Source organism: Stigmatopora argus, chromosome 7 (assembly GCF_051989625.1).
Source record: "Stigmatopora argus isolate UIUO_Sarg chromosome 7, RoL_Sarg_1.0, whole genome shotgun sequence".
NCBI lineage: Eukaryota > Metazoa > Chordata > Actinopteri > Syngnathiformes > Syngnathidae > Stigmatopora > Stigmatopora argus.
In genome coordinates, this window is record NC_135393.1 from 17970028 (window position 1) to 17987442 (window position 17415).

The 17415-nt window shown below is 43.2% G+C and overlaps 1 protein-coding gene across 4 annotated transcripts in view; it reads right to left on the bottom strand.

Annotated features, from left to right (window-relative positions):
- hhip (hedgehog interacting protein) overlaps positions 1-7007 on the bottom strand; it is a 38520-nt gene extending 31513 nt beyond the window's left edge. For 3 of the 4 annotated variants that reach the window (XR_013301144.1, XR_013301145.1, XR_013301143.1), the window contains exons 1-2: positions 6247-7007; positions 2151-2343 (exon numbers count right to left, since the gene is read on the bottom strand). Coding sequence is in view for 1 of the 4 variants with exons in the window: in XM_077606181.1 (XP_077462307.1) it covers positions 2151-2343; positions 6247-6576 (523 nt within the window). In the remaining 3 variants the exon portion in view is untranslated. The remainder of the gene's footprint in view (positions 1-2150; positions 2344-6246) is intronic. The other variant, XM_077606181.1, reaches the window with a different exon arrangement.
- Positions 7008-17415: the final 10408 nt, after the last annotated feature.

Genomic DNA, 17415 nt, shown 5'->3' on the forward strand with positions numbered 1-17415 from the left:
CCCTTAAGCGATAAAATGTACTCACATAGTGCACACAGTCTAAAAATTTTCCCCAAAGTGGACAGGGTGCCCAATCAGTCGGTGCCACACTAAATTCAAGCTTGTGTAGATGTCGCTCTATGTTGCTGACTGCTTGACTGCCTCGGTATATTTATATAGCAAACATATATTACATATATATGTGCACGCATATCATGCTTAAAGCATGGCAATATTAGCAGACGGCGATGACGTTTTTGTCTGAGAACAGTGACCGCCGAGACGATCCGGATTGGTTTTTACAAAAAAAATCCTGTACACAATTTAAAATGATCAAAAACTTATAAAATACGGGAAAAGCGTATAAGTTGACAAAGAAATTTTCAAAACCCGGTCTACCGTGGCATGAATCTAACGATTTCCAGAAGCGATTAATAGCGTAAGTCGAGGTACCACTGTATATGTCAATACGTGTTTCCATGACTTGTTTTGGAATGTTTCTATCTCAGGAAAAAAAAAATAACAACAACAAAAAAACTGGGGCGAGCGCGTGCTGGCAAGAGGCATCAGCAGCGCGCGAGAGAGAGAGAAAGAGAGCGAGCGAGCGAGGGCGCCGAAGCTTCCATCTGGTTACCTTCCAAAAGGCAACCTGGGTGGCCCGGCCCAAGTACTTGACATCTTGATGCACTTCAGCACTTTTGCATACACACTGGCTTTGTAGAAAAATAAATGTGTCATTCGTCACCACATATGCTGATCTGCGGCAGCGGCGGGGTTCGGACTCGTGCGTGCGTGCGTGCTAGCTTGCGCGTCAGCTTCTGGGCAGTGAGCTCCGACCGACCGAGCCATGAGCTAATGTCGCGCGTGCTCCTGCCTGACTGCCAGCCTGCCGGTCGGCCGCTAGCCACCGATTGGTCGTGACGGACGCTCGATTCATTTGGCTAAAAAAAAAAAACACCTGCATGGTTGTAGTAGTTACGCCAAGAACCTCACGTAGTTTCAGATTGTTTGGTGGAGAACGGCAACTTTTTTTTGCCACGTAATTAGCCGACATATGGCTGTTGGACCGCTGCCAATCTTCCCGGTCCATCGCCATTCATGGCACTGGATGGGTTAAGGTGTCATGTTTAGGACAAATGACGTAGTTCCCGAAACCCATGGTGCTAAATTATCCGCTTGGGAACCACTGAATGATGTGTTCAAATTCATTAGTGTAATTAAGAGCAGGGGTGTCCAAACTTTTTTTTTTCTCCCCGAGGCGCGCTTTCAGAAAAATTAACGGATGAGTGCCATCTGGGAAAAACCTCTATTTGTTAAATTGACGGTGAAAATCAGGTAAAAAAAAAATATTTTTATTTTTTAATGGATTTTGAAGGATTAACTCATTGTTTGCCATTGACGTCCAATCCAATTTGACTGGGCGGGCCTTATGGACATGGTTATTGGGTGTTAAAAAAAATTTAACCACTTCAGAGCACTATTATACATATTTACTATTCATTTATTTATCTACTGTCATGAATGGGACCGAAAAGAAAAATCAATAAAGTTTACCAGTCAACAGAAGAAATTAAAAGGCTAAACATGAAATCAAAAAGTGACCCATAAAAAAAAGAAATTTCACGGGGAATAGAATTTATCTTGTAAAAATCACCTGACAATTACAAAAATAAAACAAAATGGATGTAAAATTTAATAAGAGGTACTAAATGTTACGATCAAAAACTACTAGAAAACTATGATAATTTGAAAACCAATGATTGTAAGAGAAAAACTCAATTTCCGTTTGATAGGCAAAAGATGGACAAAAAATCTTGTCAACTGATAATGGAGGGATACATTTAGTTTTTTAAAAAGCGCAAAAATCTAACAAAAAAAAGAATCGTTTAATATCGTATAATATTCATCTAATTTTTTGGCTAGCTGACCTGGAACGCTATGCTAGCTTTAAATAAATAAACTAATGAAATAAATAGATGAACTAGCTTGCTCTTTTGGGCGATTAAATGTGGAATTCTAATGCCAAACACATTTAAAAAAAAAAAAAATGAAAATAAATAAAGTCGAGTCCGGACGGCCGAATAAAGACGAGTCCGGACGGCCGAAAAAAGACGAGGGCGGACGGACTAATAAAGACGACGCCGGACGGAGGTTGCGGTTGGGTCACTCACCCGGAACGTGTCCCCGGCAGGTGTAGTAGAACTCCCTGCAGAAGTCCCGGCAGAGTTGCGGCAGGTCGGGCTCCCTGTGCGGCGTCCTGCCGGGGTCGGACGGTCGGAAAAGCGCCTGCGCGTTGGGGGAGCAGCGCGCGCATTTGATTTCCTCCAGCAGGCGGCCGCATTCCGTGTCGTTGGTGGAGAAGATCTGGAGAAGACCACACACGCAACGTCACTCACGTTTGGCCTTGATTAATTGCGTCACTTCGGAAAAATCGGGAGCACGCTACTTGGCGTCCGTGAACATCCTAGGATGAAAGGAAGAGTACATTTTTAGTTGATCTTTTGCCGTTCAAACGGCTGTTATCACCAGGTAAACGTCCATACAGAGTCTCGATCCACGTTCATAAAAAAAACATTGATCCTAAAACTTAATCGTTGCATAAATAATAGTTTTTACAGCCGTCAATCAAACTGACACCATTCCCCCGGACATCTCTTTACATTCTCCCACTAAAGACCTGACCAAAAATACACATCTGGTGCTTTACTTTAAAATAAATAACTAAACGCCTCACCAAAAATACACACCTTGTACAAGTAGTGAACAAAATGAGTGCTTTGGCATAACTTTCCCAGACCGCATCATCCATCAAAATAGTAAGTAGTGCATGAAATGTGTAGTTTTGACTTGAATTTTGACCAAGCCATCAATAGAAAACCGTACAAGCTAGCATAAGTGGCCACAAGTCAGCCAAAATAGATGCACAGTCGAGGTACAACGCAACTTAAGTGCCAGTACATGCAAGTACAAGGCAAACTGTTCGTTTCTTACCGTTAGCCTTGCCGTCTTCCACGTAAAATTAGCCAATAAATTAGCATGGAAATTACTGTATTTTCTCACATATTAGCTACCTCTGTGTATAAACCATAGCCTTAAAATCGTAGAATTTGACATTTTCCCTCGTATAAGCCGCCCCCTGATTCACAATTTTCACCTCCATTTTCATGGTTTTAATACAGAGTACAAATGTGTTACTTTGAAGGGAAAATCTGAAGAAAAATCATCGCACCTGGTATTTCTGAGATACTGTATGAATCGAAAACATCGTTTGCTGGATTTGCAAAAGGGCGAATACGGCGTTTTTTTTGCGAGAAAATACGCTATTTTGGTAGGCAAAACCGCTATATTGACCTTTTTTTAATTTGCTGTGACATGTAGGAGGCAAAAACTAAGCGCTCGAATTCGGGAGGTATCGTTAGCCGCATGAGAGTTAATCCAAAAAGAAAAGCGTTGGGATTATTTATGTAGCAAATTAGCGGCAATAAAACACAAGGTAATCTGGTTTGGGTCAAGAGCAGGCGGGTTGGCAGTACTTGGCTTCTCCGTGTGAGGTCTGCGTGTAAACACAAACGGGGAGATAGATAGACAGGCACATCGCTCCCTCGCTTTGCTATCAACAAATTAGCAGTCTGTCGAGGTCAATTAACTGCCATATACACGTCCAATCCGTTTGGATTGGGGGAGGGGTCGGAAGACATCGCGTGATGTCAACGGCGGCCAATAAGTGAATAGGAATTCACTCTTTTTCACTTTTTGACACTTAAAGTGCATTTTTTCCAATAAAAAAATATGTATTATGATTATTTAGAAAGATTTATCTGGTAGGAGTAAAGAAATAACATTTAATGTTTTTGTTAACTTGGAAAAATGATAAGAATATAAGGATTTTGTCGAGGGGGTATTCGAGACGTTTAATACAGTTAAGGTTAATCCGCCTCCTATGTTCATTTTCCGTACCGGTTATCCTGACAAGGTTTGCGGAGGGTGCCGGAGTCTATCCCAGCCAACTGGGTGACCACTTGTATTAGTTGCCAGCCAATTGCAGGGCAGGTAAATCCACCTGTTTACATGAATTGGACGCAGAAGAAAGGGTCAAAGGTCAGAAATATTGCTTTGCTCTGAGTATGGTTAAGTAGCAATATATAAAAAAAATCAATGAAGTTTTTGCATTATATTTAAAATAGCCAAATAATATATCACATACAGATTATCAAATTGAAATTTCAAAAAAGGAGCTATATATAACAAACATGCTAACACATACGTGGATTTTTTTCTTCTTTAAATATAGGTCAAAATTTGTTGCACTAGCAGTCGGGATGCACATTTTTTTAATAGAATGCAAGTGGGAATAAAGTATTTTTAAAAACTACATAAGAGTAATTTTTACGTGTACAGATACATTGCTGTTATTGATACTCTTGCGACAAATACTACTGAACAGTACGGTTGCCCCCCCTATCTTCCGTCATTCAAATGTTCTACCCAAATATACTTTTCCATGACCTTCTGGATCTGCCGACCAGCCATCCAAAAAGAACACTTGCCATTCGGTGGCGTCAGCGACACTAAGCTCCAACAAAACACTTGTTCCTCATAGGACGAGGTGTATGTAGGTTGGCCAAAGTGGGGGGGCTTCTCCCAAAGGCATTAACACTTGGACAGGGTTGATGACTGGGAGGGAAGAGGTGGGGGTGATGTTCTCCAGCTTCTCCCATTAGTGAAACCAACAAACACAATGGCCTTGTTATTCTTTGGCTATAATCAGAATGGGCTCCGTGTGTGGGCAGTGTAGCTGGGAGGAGAAGTCGACTTATTCAACCCCTTTAGACGTCCTCCTCTCTTATTTGCATGACTTGAGGAAATTAAATGATGCAATAATATGGCTTTTTTCCCTTACTTTTTTCCCCTCTTCTTCTTTACCCCCCACTACCACCCAGCAGCGCCTGAATGAATGGTTTTACATTAAAATAGAAGGCTAAAAAAGGAGGGTGACGGCGCATTCAGGAATGACATATTTCACAAATGTTACCTGAATTGCTTTGCTGCAGTGAATGAGTTATAAAACTAGTTAGTAGTGTTTACTAGACAAAAAGGGGCAGTTTTAAAATGAAGTCAGGTTACGTTCCAACATTTTAGGTTCAAAAAAAAGGTGTGGGAGCTTTCAGAAACAATATTTGTTATTGTTTACATTGTGTCAACTCAAGCAGATATTTCTTTTTAAAATAGTTTGGTAAAACACGTAGTATAACAGATGTGGTATTGCCAAAATTGCTTAACAAACTAAGTTTTACGTGAACTATGTCGTTGAGACGTTCGAGAGCACAATGTTTTTTTTTAAACTTATTTTAAAATAGTTTCTCTTCACAAAATTTTTAGTTAACATAAAATTAGGACGATTACAGTCGGTGTTTTTTCCAGTTATATGACTTATTTCGGTAAGAAAATGTCACAAGTTAACGGTTCGAAAAAAAAACGCTGTTTTACAGTACAGGTCGCATTAATCAAGTTTTACGTGGAAGCAGGTGTGACGCATTTAAAAACATCCCATTGATGTCTCGCCAGTTTTTTTCCGCTTTACAGCCCGTAAACTTTGCAAACTGATAAAATAAGTTACGATACGGACAACGTTAAACATTCAAGAACGTTTAGCTCATTGCTAACTTTCAAAGTAAAGATGCATTCAAGAACGGCATATTACACGAGCACTGCGTAGCTAATGTTTCTAATCCACCCGATTTTTTTTCTTTACCCACAGGGCCAAAAACCTCATACAACACAACAACGTTGTCTTAAATGCAAAAAAAACATAATAACTTATGCAAATACTTATGCTAGCTAGTAGCCAGGTCACCAGTCTCTTTAGGGAAACCACTATCGCGGTGCGTTCAAGGACAACACTGTTGCTAGCACTTGTACCGTCTCACCGAAAACCCTTGAAAAACTCACAAAACAACCCAAAAAAGAACCGTCCAAACTGTTAAACTGGCGTCGTTTACCTCATGTTTCGTTTATCTTTCGCCGTTAAACTCCCGCTGTGAACCGGACGAGCTGTCACCAGCTGCGGCAAACTGACCCACGTGCCAAGCGGCAGGTATCGTAAAACGGTCCCGGAGTGACGTAAACAAACGTTTTTCAAAAGTCGTTTTACGGTCCAAATCGAGATTACGACCTCGGTGGGGGGCGATCAGCCAGCCTCCAAAACCACCGTAAAAACAGCGTGATAAAGGGTAGTTAAAATAAAAAATAAAAGCCTCCGATCTTTACCCGTGCATCCCTGCGGTGTGCGATTTGGTAGGCGGCTCTCCGGGTGGGACAGCAGGACACTCGCGGATAGAGCCGGTGGCAAACTTCGCCTGGAGCGGCGTTCGCGGAGGTGCTGGTGGTCGTGGTGGTACTGCTGGTGGTGCTGGAGCCTCCCCCGTCCAAGAGCACTTTCCTCTCCCGTTTCTTGAGGCGCTTGGGCAGGCTGCCGTCGTAGCAGCGTCGCCGCCTGGCGCTCAGTTCTCCGCCGCGTTCGGCTCCGAATTTAGCGTCGCCGCATTCCCAAACATTGACAGCGATGGCCAGCACGAGCACGAACTGCAAGTGCTTCATGATTCGAGCCAAAAAAGGTCCGTTTTCTTAGAAAAGAACGATCAAAAACAGCACCAAAAATCCGAAAAATCCAAACAAATAATTCCACAATATTCCCAGGGGCTGGCGATGTAATAAAAAAGATGCAAAACGAAGAGGTTTGTGAGATTAAAAGCCAAATACGTGCGAGTTCGTGGCGTTTCCAAGCACACGCATGCTGCAGGTGTCTCCTAAGAATGACGGTTTTCCAGAAAACGGCGAGAGTAAAGTGATAGTTTTGTGGATAATCCAGAAAAACGGAGATTACAAGAACGATGATAATCCCTCGTTGTGTAGGGGGGAAGCCCAAAAAGCCAATAAAAGTTCCTTCTTCTTTTGTGCGAGTCCTCAGGAGCGCTCACATGTTTTGCCTGAGCGCTTCCCTCCTTCTTTTTAACCAGTGGCGTGACGTATACGTGCGGCGGGGGCGCGCGCAGCACACACACACGCACGCACACACAGAGACGCGCGCGCGCGCACGCGCACGCGCGAGGTTGACGGTCACCTGGTTGCGGGCAAGGCTGTGTACATGGATATATTTCATTTTAGGATGGCATTTGGACCGAATTAAGGTGGAATTTTTAGGGGGTTTGGTCATAGGCTGCCATTGACGGCTATAGACGTCCATTCTATATGAATTGGGAGAGAGATTGGACGTCTGTTGCACTCAATGGAAGCGAATGAAGTGAAAAAAAGACCTTAATACATTTCAAAAATGGTCAAATGCCAGGATTAATTGATAAATATGTGGTGTTTTTAAAATGTGATTAATTTTAAGATGATCTATTTTTTTTCCAATTAGAAGCAAAAGAAAAATAAATGTAATAAAAATCAGAATATTTCACTATTTCTACTTTTTTAAAAATTATTATTATTATTATTATTGGTATTATTATTATTAGTATTAATATTATTAATATTAATAATATTAATACTCATATGAATATCATTATCATTATTATTGCTATTATTATTGCTATTATTATTGCTATTATTATTGCTATTATTATTGTTATCATTATTATTAGTAGTAGTATTGCTATTATTATTATCATTATTATTATTATTCACATCGAAATAAAATAAAAATATCTAAACCTATACTACAGTATTTTGATAGTTAATTGTTTAGAGACCTAAAATAGTCAAAAAACCATAATTTTTTTATTTTATGATTCCAAACCTCTTCAAAATCAATCGATCGTTTCCGATTGGATCGGGAACATCCCTAAATGGTGATTTTTTATTAAAAGATAAAAAATAAAAAAACACCGTCCCCCGTATCTTCTGCATTCTAAACAAAAACCTGTCACATCCTTGTTTCTATAAAACAACCGGTAAATAAAACATGAAAACATGCTAATTTTTTTCACAACATTTTGCCCGCCCGCTTGTCGATCCGCTCAAGTTTGTTAGTGCGCGGGGGGAAACAAAAAAACATGTGGAGTGCAGCTGTGGCGCACATCTGCGGCGAAATAGATCATCGCACGCGTGCACGGCGCTCGCAAAACTCCGTTTCCAAAGTCCACTCATTCCGCGTTGTCATCTAGCGCTCTAATTGCGACGTGCGAAGGAATTCCGAAGCCTCCTTCCCGCGTTCCCGTTCCGACCAATGGCGAGCCACGTCACTTGGCGTGTCGGTACGAGGTATTTTGACAATTTTTTACACAATAATTAAATGAAAGAATCTTGTCAGAGTACTCAAACATAATCTATCCATAAATAGCGAAATTGTGAATGTAACGATCACGTAACGGGAGGATCGGATCCAGCAGAGGGCGCATGATACTCGTTGTGTTTATCGTGTGATACAAAATGTATGCTTTTAAATTTAGAAAAGATTTCACCACAAAAAGGTTATATCACCCGCAACTTCAGCCAGTAAGAGGGTACAATAACTGCAAAATGTTCAACACCTACGTATTTTCAGGTAAAAAGTTACAAATGCCACTCTCTATCCAATTAAAGGACTCAACACCCACACATTTCCCTGTTAGAAGGTTCAATCACTAACCATTGGACCCAATGAAAGGTTTCAACTAACCCTATATTCCGATATAAAAATGTTCAACACCCACACTTTACCCATGAAAGGTTCCTCACCCACATATTCCCCGGTAAAAATGTTCAACACCCACACTTAAGCCAATTTAGAGGGTTCAACACTCACATTTCACCCATGAAAGGTTCCTCACCCACATATTTCCGGCTAAAAATGTTCAACACCCACACTTAAGCCAATTTAGAGGGTGCAACACCCACATTTTACCCATGAAAGGTTCCTCACCCACATATTCCCCGGTAAAAATGTTCAACACCCACACTTAGGCCAATTTAGAGGGTGCAACACCCACATTTTACCCATGAAAGGTTCCTCACCCACATATTCCCTGGTAAAAATGTTCAACACCCACACTTAGGTCAATTTAGAGGGTGCAACACCCACATTTTACCCATGAAAGGTTCCTCACCCACATATTTCCGGCTAAAAATGTTCAACACCCACACTTAAGCCAATTTAGAAGGGTAAAAAACCCACACTTCACAGCCTACCATGCCTGTTTTTGGTATGTGGGAGGAAACCGGAGTACCCAGGGAAAACCTACATGCAAACTCCAAACAAGTGGACCGACCTGGATTTGAACCCAGGACCCCAGAGCTGTGAGGCCGACGTGCTAACCACTCAAGCCACCGGGCTACCTTGTCAATGACTCATTACTTCAAAATAAATAAACGTAATACGCATCATAGAGTGGCATTCTGTTTTCGCCCCCAAAAAAATTAACGTGGTATTACATTAGCTTGCTAGTTTTTTAGTCCAAATACTCGCTCAGTTGAACGAGCGTTGGCGAGGTCGGATCCGTTCCGTCTTCTCAACGGCCGCGGTTTCGCGCTGGCGACTTTGATTGCGCCAGCGCTCCCCGTGTTCCCGTCGCGGGACGTTAACATGGACGCGCGACGCCAAAAACACGCCGCACCTGTCGGTTCGCGCGAGGTTTCGGTTAGCGAGACGGCCAAGAAAATCGGATCGGATTTGACGTATTGACATAATGTAGTATGGCAGGGGTGGCGAACACGATGCTCTCGAACCGGGCCCACAATTGAAATATTATTTAGGAATAGAGCCATATTTTACTCGCCAAAAATCCTTTTTAACTGTACACAATATCCATTTTCCTTTCTTTCTTCCTTCTTTTCTATCGCCATCGAAGCTAATGCTGAAAGTCGAGCATGTCCTGTCGTATTTCTGGCATAGTTCATCTTGAAAATGGCTTTAAATCAACACAACAATATAGTATTTGCTTGTGCAGCTCGCTCCAGATACACTTTGGTAGCTCTGGCTAATCACTAGCCAATCATAGTTGGTGAAAGCGATGACGTATCCCTACGCCTGCGAGAAGGCATTGTGGTGTTGCCAACTCGAAATCTGATTGGTTAAAGCAACAGTCTTATCGACGCCTGTTTAAAGCGACAGAGCCCGCAGAACTGATTGTGAAGGCCTTGAGGCAGATTTCTGACCCTGGCAACAAATAATGACTGAAATGTGATTGGTTAAATGCTTCAATATGAAAACACACATCTGGAAGCAGTGCAACCAGGGGGGAAAGCAATGAAAGGAACCTAACAGACCATTTGGAATTATTTAACAAGTATTGATGGACAAAATATAATATATAATTCAGATATTTCTTAGGCCAGCAGAGATGGCCTTGAAGGCCCTGACGGCCCGCCACTGAGAAATAGGTAGTAAATAAGTAATTTAAAAAAATAGAAAGTGTATAAAATATAAATTAAAAAGTTCATGCACCGACCCCAGTTGCATTTTTATTGCTTAGTAAGGGGAAATTGGCCAGGGTGGACAGCTACGTGAACGGGACATCCCTACGACAAACATTCCATCTTGCGCTCCAAAACCCGAACGAGCGGCGCTAATCGGGGACACGGCGTCCGATCCGAGGAACCCTGATTGATTCCACCCCGCTCGGCTCCCTTCGGCGCCTGCCAAAAGTCTGAGTCAAGCGCACGCGTTTTACAAGGTATTAGCGGCCAAGCTGCGTCACGCTTGTTCGCCGAAGACCACCACCGAAGCTCACCCGCGTTCGCAGCGACGCCGAGTCGCTCTCATTGGCCGGCCCGTCCTTATCAATCCCAACGAGAACAGAGACGGACGGGGGGGGGGGCGACCTGGGACGGAATACCCCTGAGCGAAAAGTATCTTATCGAGACATCTTCTGGCGATCTTTGGTGGTCCCGGGAAGGTCCCGTCCGGCGAGTCGGCAATTAGTAGCGGGCGACCCGGACTCTGGCGGACCCGGTCCGCAAATGTTTCCCACGAGAAGCCGTGTTTACGGTCAGTGACTTTGCAGTATGCGCGGCTGTTTTGTGTCATGGCGGCGAGGACGACGGCGTTTCCTGTCGTGGGGTGTCATATCGTGCAGCGACCCCATTTCAAGTGACTTTTTAAACCCCCCCGTAGCCCCCCCCCCCCCCGGCCTCAGTGGATGGAGTCAAAGGGTCTTCTTATCAGCGAAGGAGAGAAATGTTGGCTTGTTTCACATGGAGGAAAAATGTGGATGCTAAGTGGCCCGATTCTGGAGTCAGGTGTTGGGAAATTGGACATCTATGCTGGCCTCACAGTTCTGGGGTCTAGGGTTCGATCCCAGGTAGGACCTCACAGTGTGGAGTTTGCATTGCGTAGGTTTTCTCCGGGTACTCCAGTTATCTCCCACATCCCAAAACATGCATGCTAAGCTAATTGAAGAGTCTAAATTGCCTAAGTATAGCTATGATTGGTTGTCCTTTGTTTCCTAGTGCCCTGCGATTTGCTGGACACCGATTCAGGGTGCCCCCTGCAGTTCCCTGAGACAGGATCCAGCACCGCAAAAAATGTTCAACACCCAGACTTAAGCCAATTTAGAGGGTTCAACACCCACATTTTACCCATGAAAGGCTCCACACCCACATATTTCCTGCTAAAAATGTTCAACACCCACTCTTACACCAATTTAGAGGGTTCAACAATCAAACTTGGGCCAATTTAGAAGGTTCAACACCCACAGTTTATCCATGAAAGGTTCCACACCCACATATTTCCTGCTAAAAATGTTCAACACCCAGACTTAAGCCAATTTAGAGGGTTTAACACCCAGACTTAAGCCAATTTAGAGGGTTCAACACCCAGACTTAAGCCAATTTAGAGGGTTCAACACCCACACTTTACCCATGAAAGGTTCCACACGCACATATTTCCTGCTAAAAATGTTCAACACCCAGACTTAAGCCAATTTAGAACGTTCAACGCCCACACTTAAGCCAATTCAGAGGCTTCAACACTCACACTTAGACCAATTCAGAAGGTTCAACACCCCCATTTTACCCATGAAAAGTTCCACACCCACATATTTCTCGGTAAAAATGTTCAACACCCACATATAAGCCAATTTAAATAATTTTGTGTAAATAAAAAAAAACTGCAATTTCCCCGACTCATCCAATGAGAACATCCCTAGCAAAACATCCCAAACCAGAAAAGTAGCGATTCCTTTTTGGCTGCAACACGTGTGGTTAAAAAGTGGGAAACCATCGCGACTGTGGTAGGTTGCGGCCAAATCCAACTGGAGTTTGAACCGATAACCTCGCCGTAACCTGCGCACATGCTCAAAAAGCCACTCGGACCACCTTGAGAATTCCCGGCCTCGCCTCCCTCCTTCCTCGGCCCCTAATGAGAACCTTACGGCGCGCCGTGCGTCGGACCGCCGAACGTCGGTGGACACGCCGCCAATAATCGGAACGATGGCGGCGAGCCCCGACGAGATAAACGGCGGGAGGCGTTGACGTCGGACCGAAGAGGAAACCAAACCGGCGGGCGGTGACCAATCTGGCAACCCTGTTCGGATTCCGCGTCAAAAGCTTCCGTCAAATCCTTTCCCGCGGCGACCCCGGAGTGAAACTCGACCTCGCCCGGGGTTTTGGCGCGGCGCCGGACCGAGTCGTCGGACCGACGTCCCGGCCGACGGCGTCCGGGGACCACCTTGTAAGTCGGGGAAGGAAAAACGCTTTGCGTGGACTTCATGCTAATGTCGAGGTAGCAAATACCCGCTCGGCGTCGGTCAATTTTTCCGACAAAAATACGCAGTGGGTCTATTTTCGGGACTGGGAATGCAAAAATGCGGGTGCACGACTGCTAAAGACAGAAAAAGGGAACATTGACGGCTAAAAAAAAGTCTTAAACATAATTGCATTTACCATTTTGGCCCGAATATAAGACTGTTTTTTGCATTGGAAAAGTGTCGGTCGTCTTACATTCAGGGTCTGCACATTACACCACTAGATGGCAACAGATATCGTTAAAGCGAATGCTTAACACTGATGGTAAATGTAGATCAGGGGTAGGGAACCTATGGCTCGGGAGCTCCATTTAGTCCGCAAACTACCGTAAATCCGGCGACTTCGACGGCTCGTAACGAGACGGAAACTTTGAACCAGAGGCCAATATTTTGGTCTCGATCATTTGGCTAGGCCACAGGTGTCAAAGTGGCGGCCCGGGGGCCATATCTGGCCCGCTGCATCATTTTGTGTGGCCCGGGAAAGTAAATAATGAGTGCTGACTTTCTGTTTTAGGATCAAATTAAAATGATAGATATAGATGTATATTAAATTTCCCGATTTTTCCCCCTTTTAAATCAAAAATTGTAATTTTTAATCAATTTTTTTGTGTTTTTAGTTCAAAAAATCATTTTGTAACATCTAAAAATATATAAAAAAGCTAAAATAAACATTGTTTTAGATCTATAAAAAACGGAATACTCAGGGCTTTTAATCCAGTTCTTTTAATCCATTTATAATTTTTTTAAAATTAATTATATCTAAAATGGTCCGCCGCATGTGAAATCAAGTTGACATTAAAGCGGCCCGCGAACCAACCCAAGTCTGACACCCTTGGGCTAGGCTAAACACCAAAGCTAATTTGCTAACTCGACTCCGCTAACTTTGGACCTTGACACGCGGCAACTAAATAACATATCCAGATTTTGCCGTATACAGTTCGGCGGACATGTTTGGACTAGCCGGTAAATATTTATCGGGGGGCGGTCCCTGACGCGGGGGCGACCACGTTGCCACCGTCCCGCCGCTGACTGGTGACCCTTTTACCATTTAGGGGTGTTATTGACCCGGAGGCCGTGGCGTGGCATGTTTAGGGTCTGCAGAATATATCCCCGGCTTTAACCTATACAAGGCAGGCAATTATGGCCGCCAAAGGCCAAACAATGCGATCCATCAGCGGACTTTTTGGGGTAAACAGGAACGGCGTAAACTGGCCCGAGGGGGAGGAGCCAGGGGTCACATGTGTCGTTTGATGCTCTAATTGGGAAGATGGCTAGCGGCGGAGGAGACACCCCACCAATGCTTTTTTTGCACGCCGGACCCCACACGCCTCTGTTTATTTGAACGCGGGTTAGTGTTCGACCCCTCGGCGACGCGGTGGCTTTTTCACTTAGCGTGCGTAAGATTGGGAGACGGTTTTGGCAGCGGTGACAATGTTTGGAGATAAAAAGTGTTTGGGTCTAAAAAAGGGTGAATGCAAAAATGGCTTGGATGATTAAAGTTTGGTCTTGGTTATTTGAAAATAGCAAAATAAATAATAATTCAGGTCTTGGGTTTTTTCTGTAACACTTTTTTTAATACTGTCAGGTATTATTTTTTTGTTACACTTTTTTTATACTTTCAGCTCTTATTTTTTTTATCCTTTTAGGTCTTATTTTTTTTAAATTGCACATTTTTTAATACTTTCAGGTCTTTTTTTTGTTACACATTTTTTAACCTTTTAGGTCTTATGTTTTTTTAGTTATACATTTTTTTTATACTTTCAGCTCTTATTTGTGTCAGTTACACTTTTTTATACTCTCAGGTCATATTTTTTTAGTTACACATTTTTTTAACCTTTTAGGTCTTTTTTTTCAGTTAAATATTTTTTGGATACTTTCAGCTCCTATTTTTTTCAGTTACACAATTTTTCTTACATTTTCAGGTCTTATTTCTTTGGTTATTTTTTTATCCTTTGAGGTCTTATTTTTTTTAATTACACATTTTTATAATATTTTCAGGTCTTTTTTGTTTCAGTTCCACATTTTTTATACTTTCAGGTCTTATTTTTTTCTGTTACACGGTTATATATTTTGTCTTTTTTTACCTGAAGGCAACATTATTTAGGGATAATTGCTAATGTTCTGAGGCCACGCCCCCACGTCAAATGAAGGGCAACAGTTCAACGCTGAAAAACTGATCTGAAATTGAAAAAAAAAAATTCAATGCCGAAAAAAACCATTTTGAAACAAACAAAAAAATCTGAACATGAATTTTTTTAGTATTTTTTTCCAGAAAATAATACTTTTGTCCTTGATTTAGCTCCACGGGCAAAGTGACGCACGCCAAAAACACGGGTGCGTCTTTTAGTTTTGTCGCAGCCGCGCTAAAAGTAGCGACTGCAGGCGGGAGACCCGTGGCGACTTTAGCGGAGGGTCATCGCACAGTGGCTAAGAGCCTAGCGGTCCGTCCGGCAGGCCGGTCGGACCACCGGGATGGAGGCCCCGGCCGCGCCCCATCAATCACTCACGTACACATAAGCAAAGACGGATACGAGTAAACACAGCCTCGTCCCACTGAGTTAGCGTTACTGTCGCGACGGTCGTGTCGTATAAATGCTCTCGGGCGGGGGGTCGGTGTCAAACCTGCGGCCCGCGGGCCGGAATAGCACCGTTAAGCTACCTGACAGCCACATTATCAGCTCATTCAAACTGCACGTACAGAATAAATGACCGTATTTTCTCGCATATAAGACGTATTTGTAACTAAAAAAATGATGACTGAATCAAGGGTACGGCTTATATGCGCACAAGACTTACAGCGTTGCTATACTCTTTTACACCAGTAGATGTCGGCAAATTAAGATTTACTATTTGTTGGTTATTTTCTGTTTTGCAGTAAGAAAACAACCATTACTGGATGATTTACTAACTTCCTTATGATATTGAGCCTAATAATGTGCTTTTGATTCATACAGTATCTCTGAAATATCACGTGTGATGATTTTTCTTAAGATTTTCCCTTCAAAGTAACACATTTGTACTCCCTATTAAAACCATGAATATGAAGGTGAAAATTGTGAGTCAGGGGGCGGCTTATACGCGAGAAATTGTCAAATTCAACCATTTTAAGGCAGTTTTAAGGGGGTGGCTTATGTGCAAATAAATACAGTAAATTCATATGTCGCAAAACCTGATGTTTGTGATTTGTGTGATCAAGTGTGTGTACTACTACTGCACTTTTCTATTCGCCATCACTTTTGTTATTTCGCCCCCTGCTGTCAAAACGACGGCTTCAATGAGTTGAAAGGAACCCTAATATGCGGCATTTCACCTGGAAATGCCCAAAAAGCAGCAGCAGCCCACAAACGAACAAGAAAATCCCTCCAAATCCATAGAAAATGATCCCAAATTCATCAAAAGTGACCTCTAAGCACCCCCCAAAAAGAAGTGACAGAAAACAGCGCCTCCAATGGCAACCAATGAACTAATAAAGAACCTTGAAAACCCCCAAAACCAACAACAAATCACCTGCAAGTCCTCAAAAACCAGCAGAAACCAACAAGAAAATCCCTCCAAACCAATAGCAAATGATCCCAAATCTACCAAAAGTACCCTATAACTAAGCACCCCCCCAAAAATGACCCCAACGACAATACCAGATGTCCAATTCCTTTCATCAGTCCGCCAATGCTCATCTTCCGTCACCACCTAACAACCCGCACGGTAACTTTTTGTCCCAAAAATGACCACAAAAGATCATTTTGGACAACCCCACCTTAAAACCGAACGCGACCGCGGCGTCCCTTTCCCCCATTTTTCCAGCGTCACCCTCACGGCGGCGGCAACCTCTTTAATTCCCCAACTACCGCTTGCCAATTCTTGGCGGCTATTTTCTGGGAAGGGGTCCTCCTCACTCTTTCACTTGTCTCAAAACGCTTCAATGCGAGGCCTTATTGCCCACCCAACGAGGTTATGGGGATTCTCTCTCTCCCCCTAAGTGGGTGGTCCTGCGGGGTATGGCTGAAGCACAGGTGGAGCATTGTAGGGGTGCTCAGTCACCCCCCCCCACACCCCCCACATACACACACACACCCCGCACACTTTGTAACCAGCTCCCTCGTACCCGGAACGCCAGGAAAGGTGGGACTCCATTTTTTTTAGCGTAACGGTTCCACGGCTAAAACACCAAAAATGTTGACGTACACAAAGCTAGCATCATTTTTTTTTTCATTTAACATGATCCAACAGTTAAAGCCCCCCCTCCCCCTCCGGTCCCCACCCGGCCCCCCCCATTAAAAACACTCCTGAGCTAAGCTACGGTAAATAATTACAGTTCCGCTGCATGTGTGTTTTCTAAAGTTTACATGGAAGGTTCAGTGCACCCTATCAGTTGTTTGGAAAGCACGGGTACCATTTGGACATCTGCGCAGCACCAGGCATGGCGAGGGGGGGGGGCGCCATAATAAACAACAGCATAAAGAGGGATCTGTTTTGGAAAAAAAAATCAAAAAAATAGGGGTGACTCAACTGCTAAGCCTTACTGTCGTAATATTGGATTGGATTGGATTGGATAACTTTATTCATCCCGTATTCGGGAAATTTCGTTGTCATAGTAGCAAGAGGGTGAGAATACAGACACAGAAAAAGACATTTTAGACATAAATAGATAGGTCATAAGTAATAATCTCCGGTGATTTTTTGGTACACGGTTGATTGGTCGCCGGTCTTTTGGTCG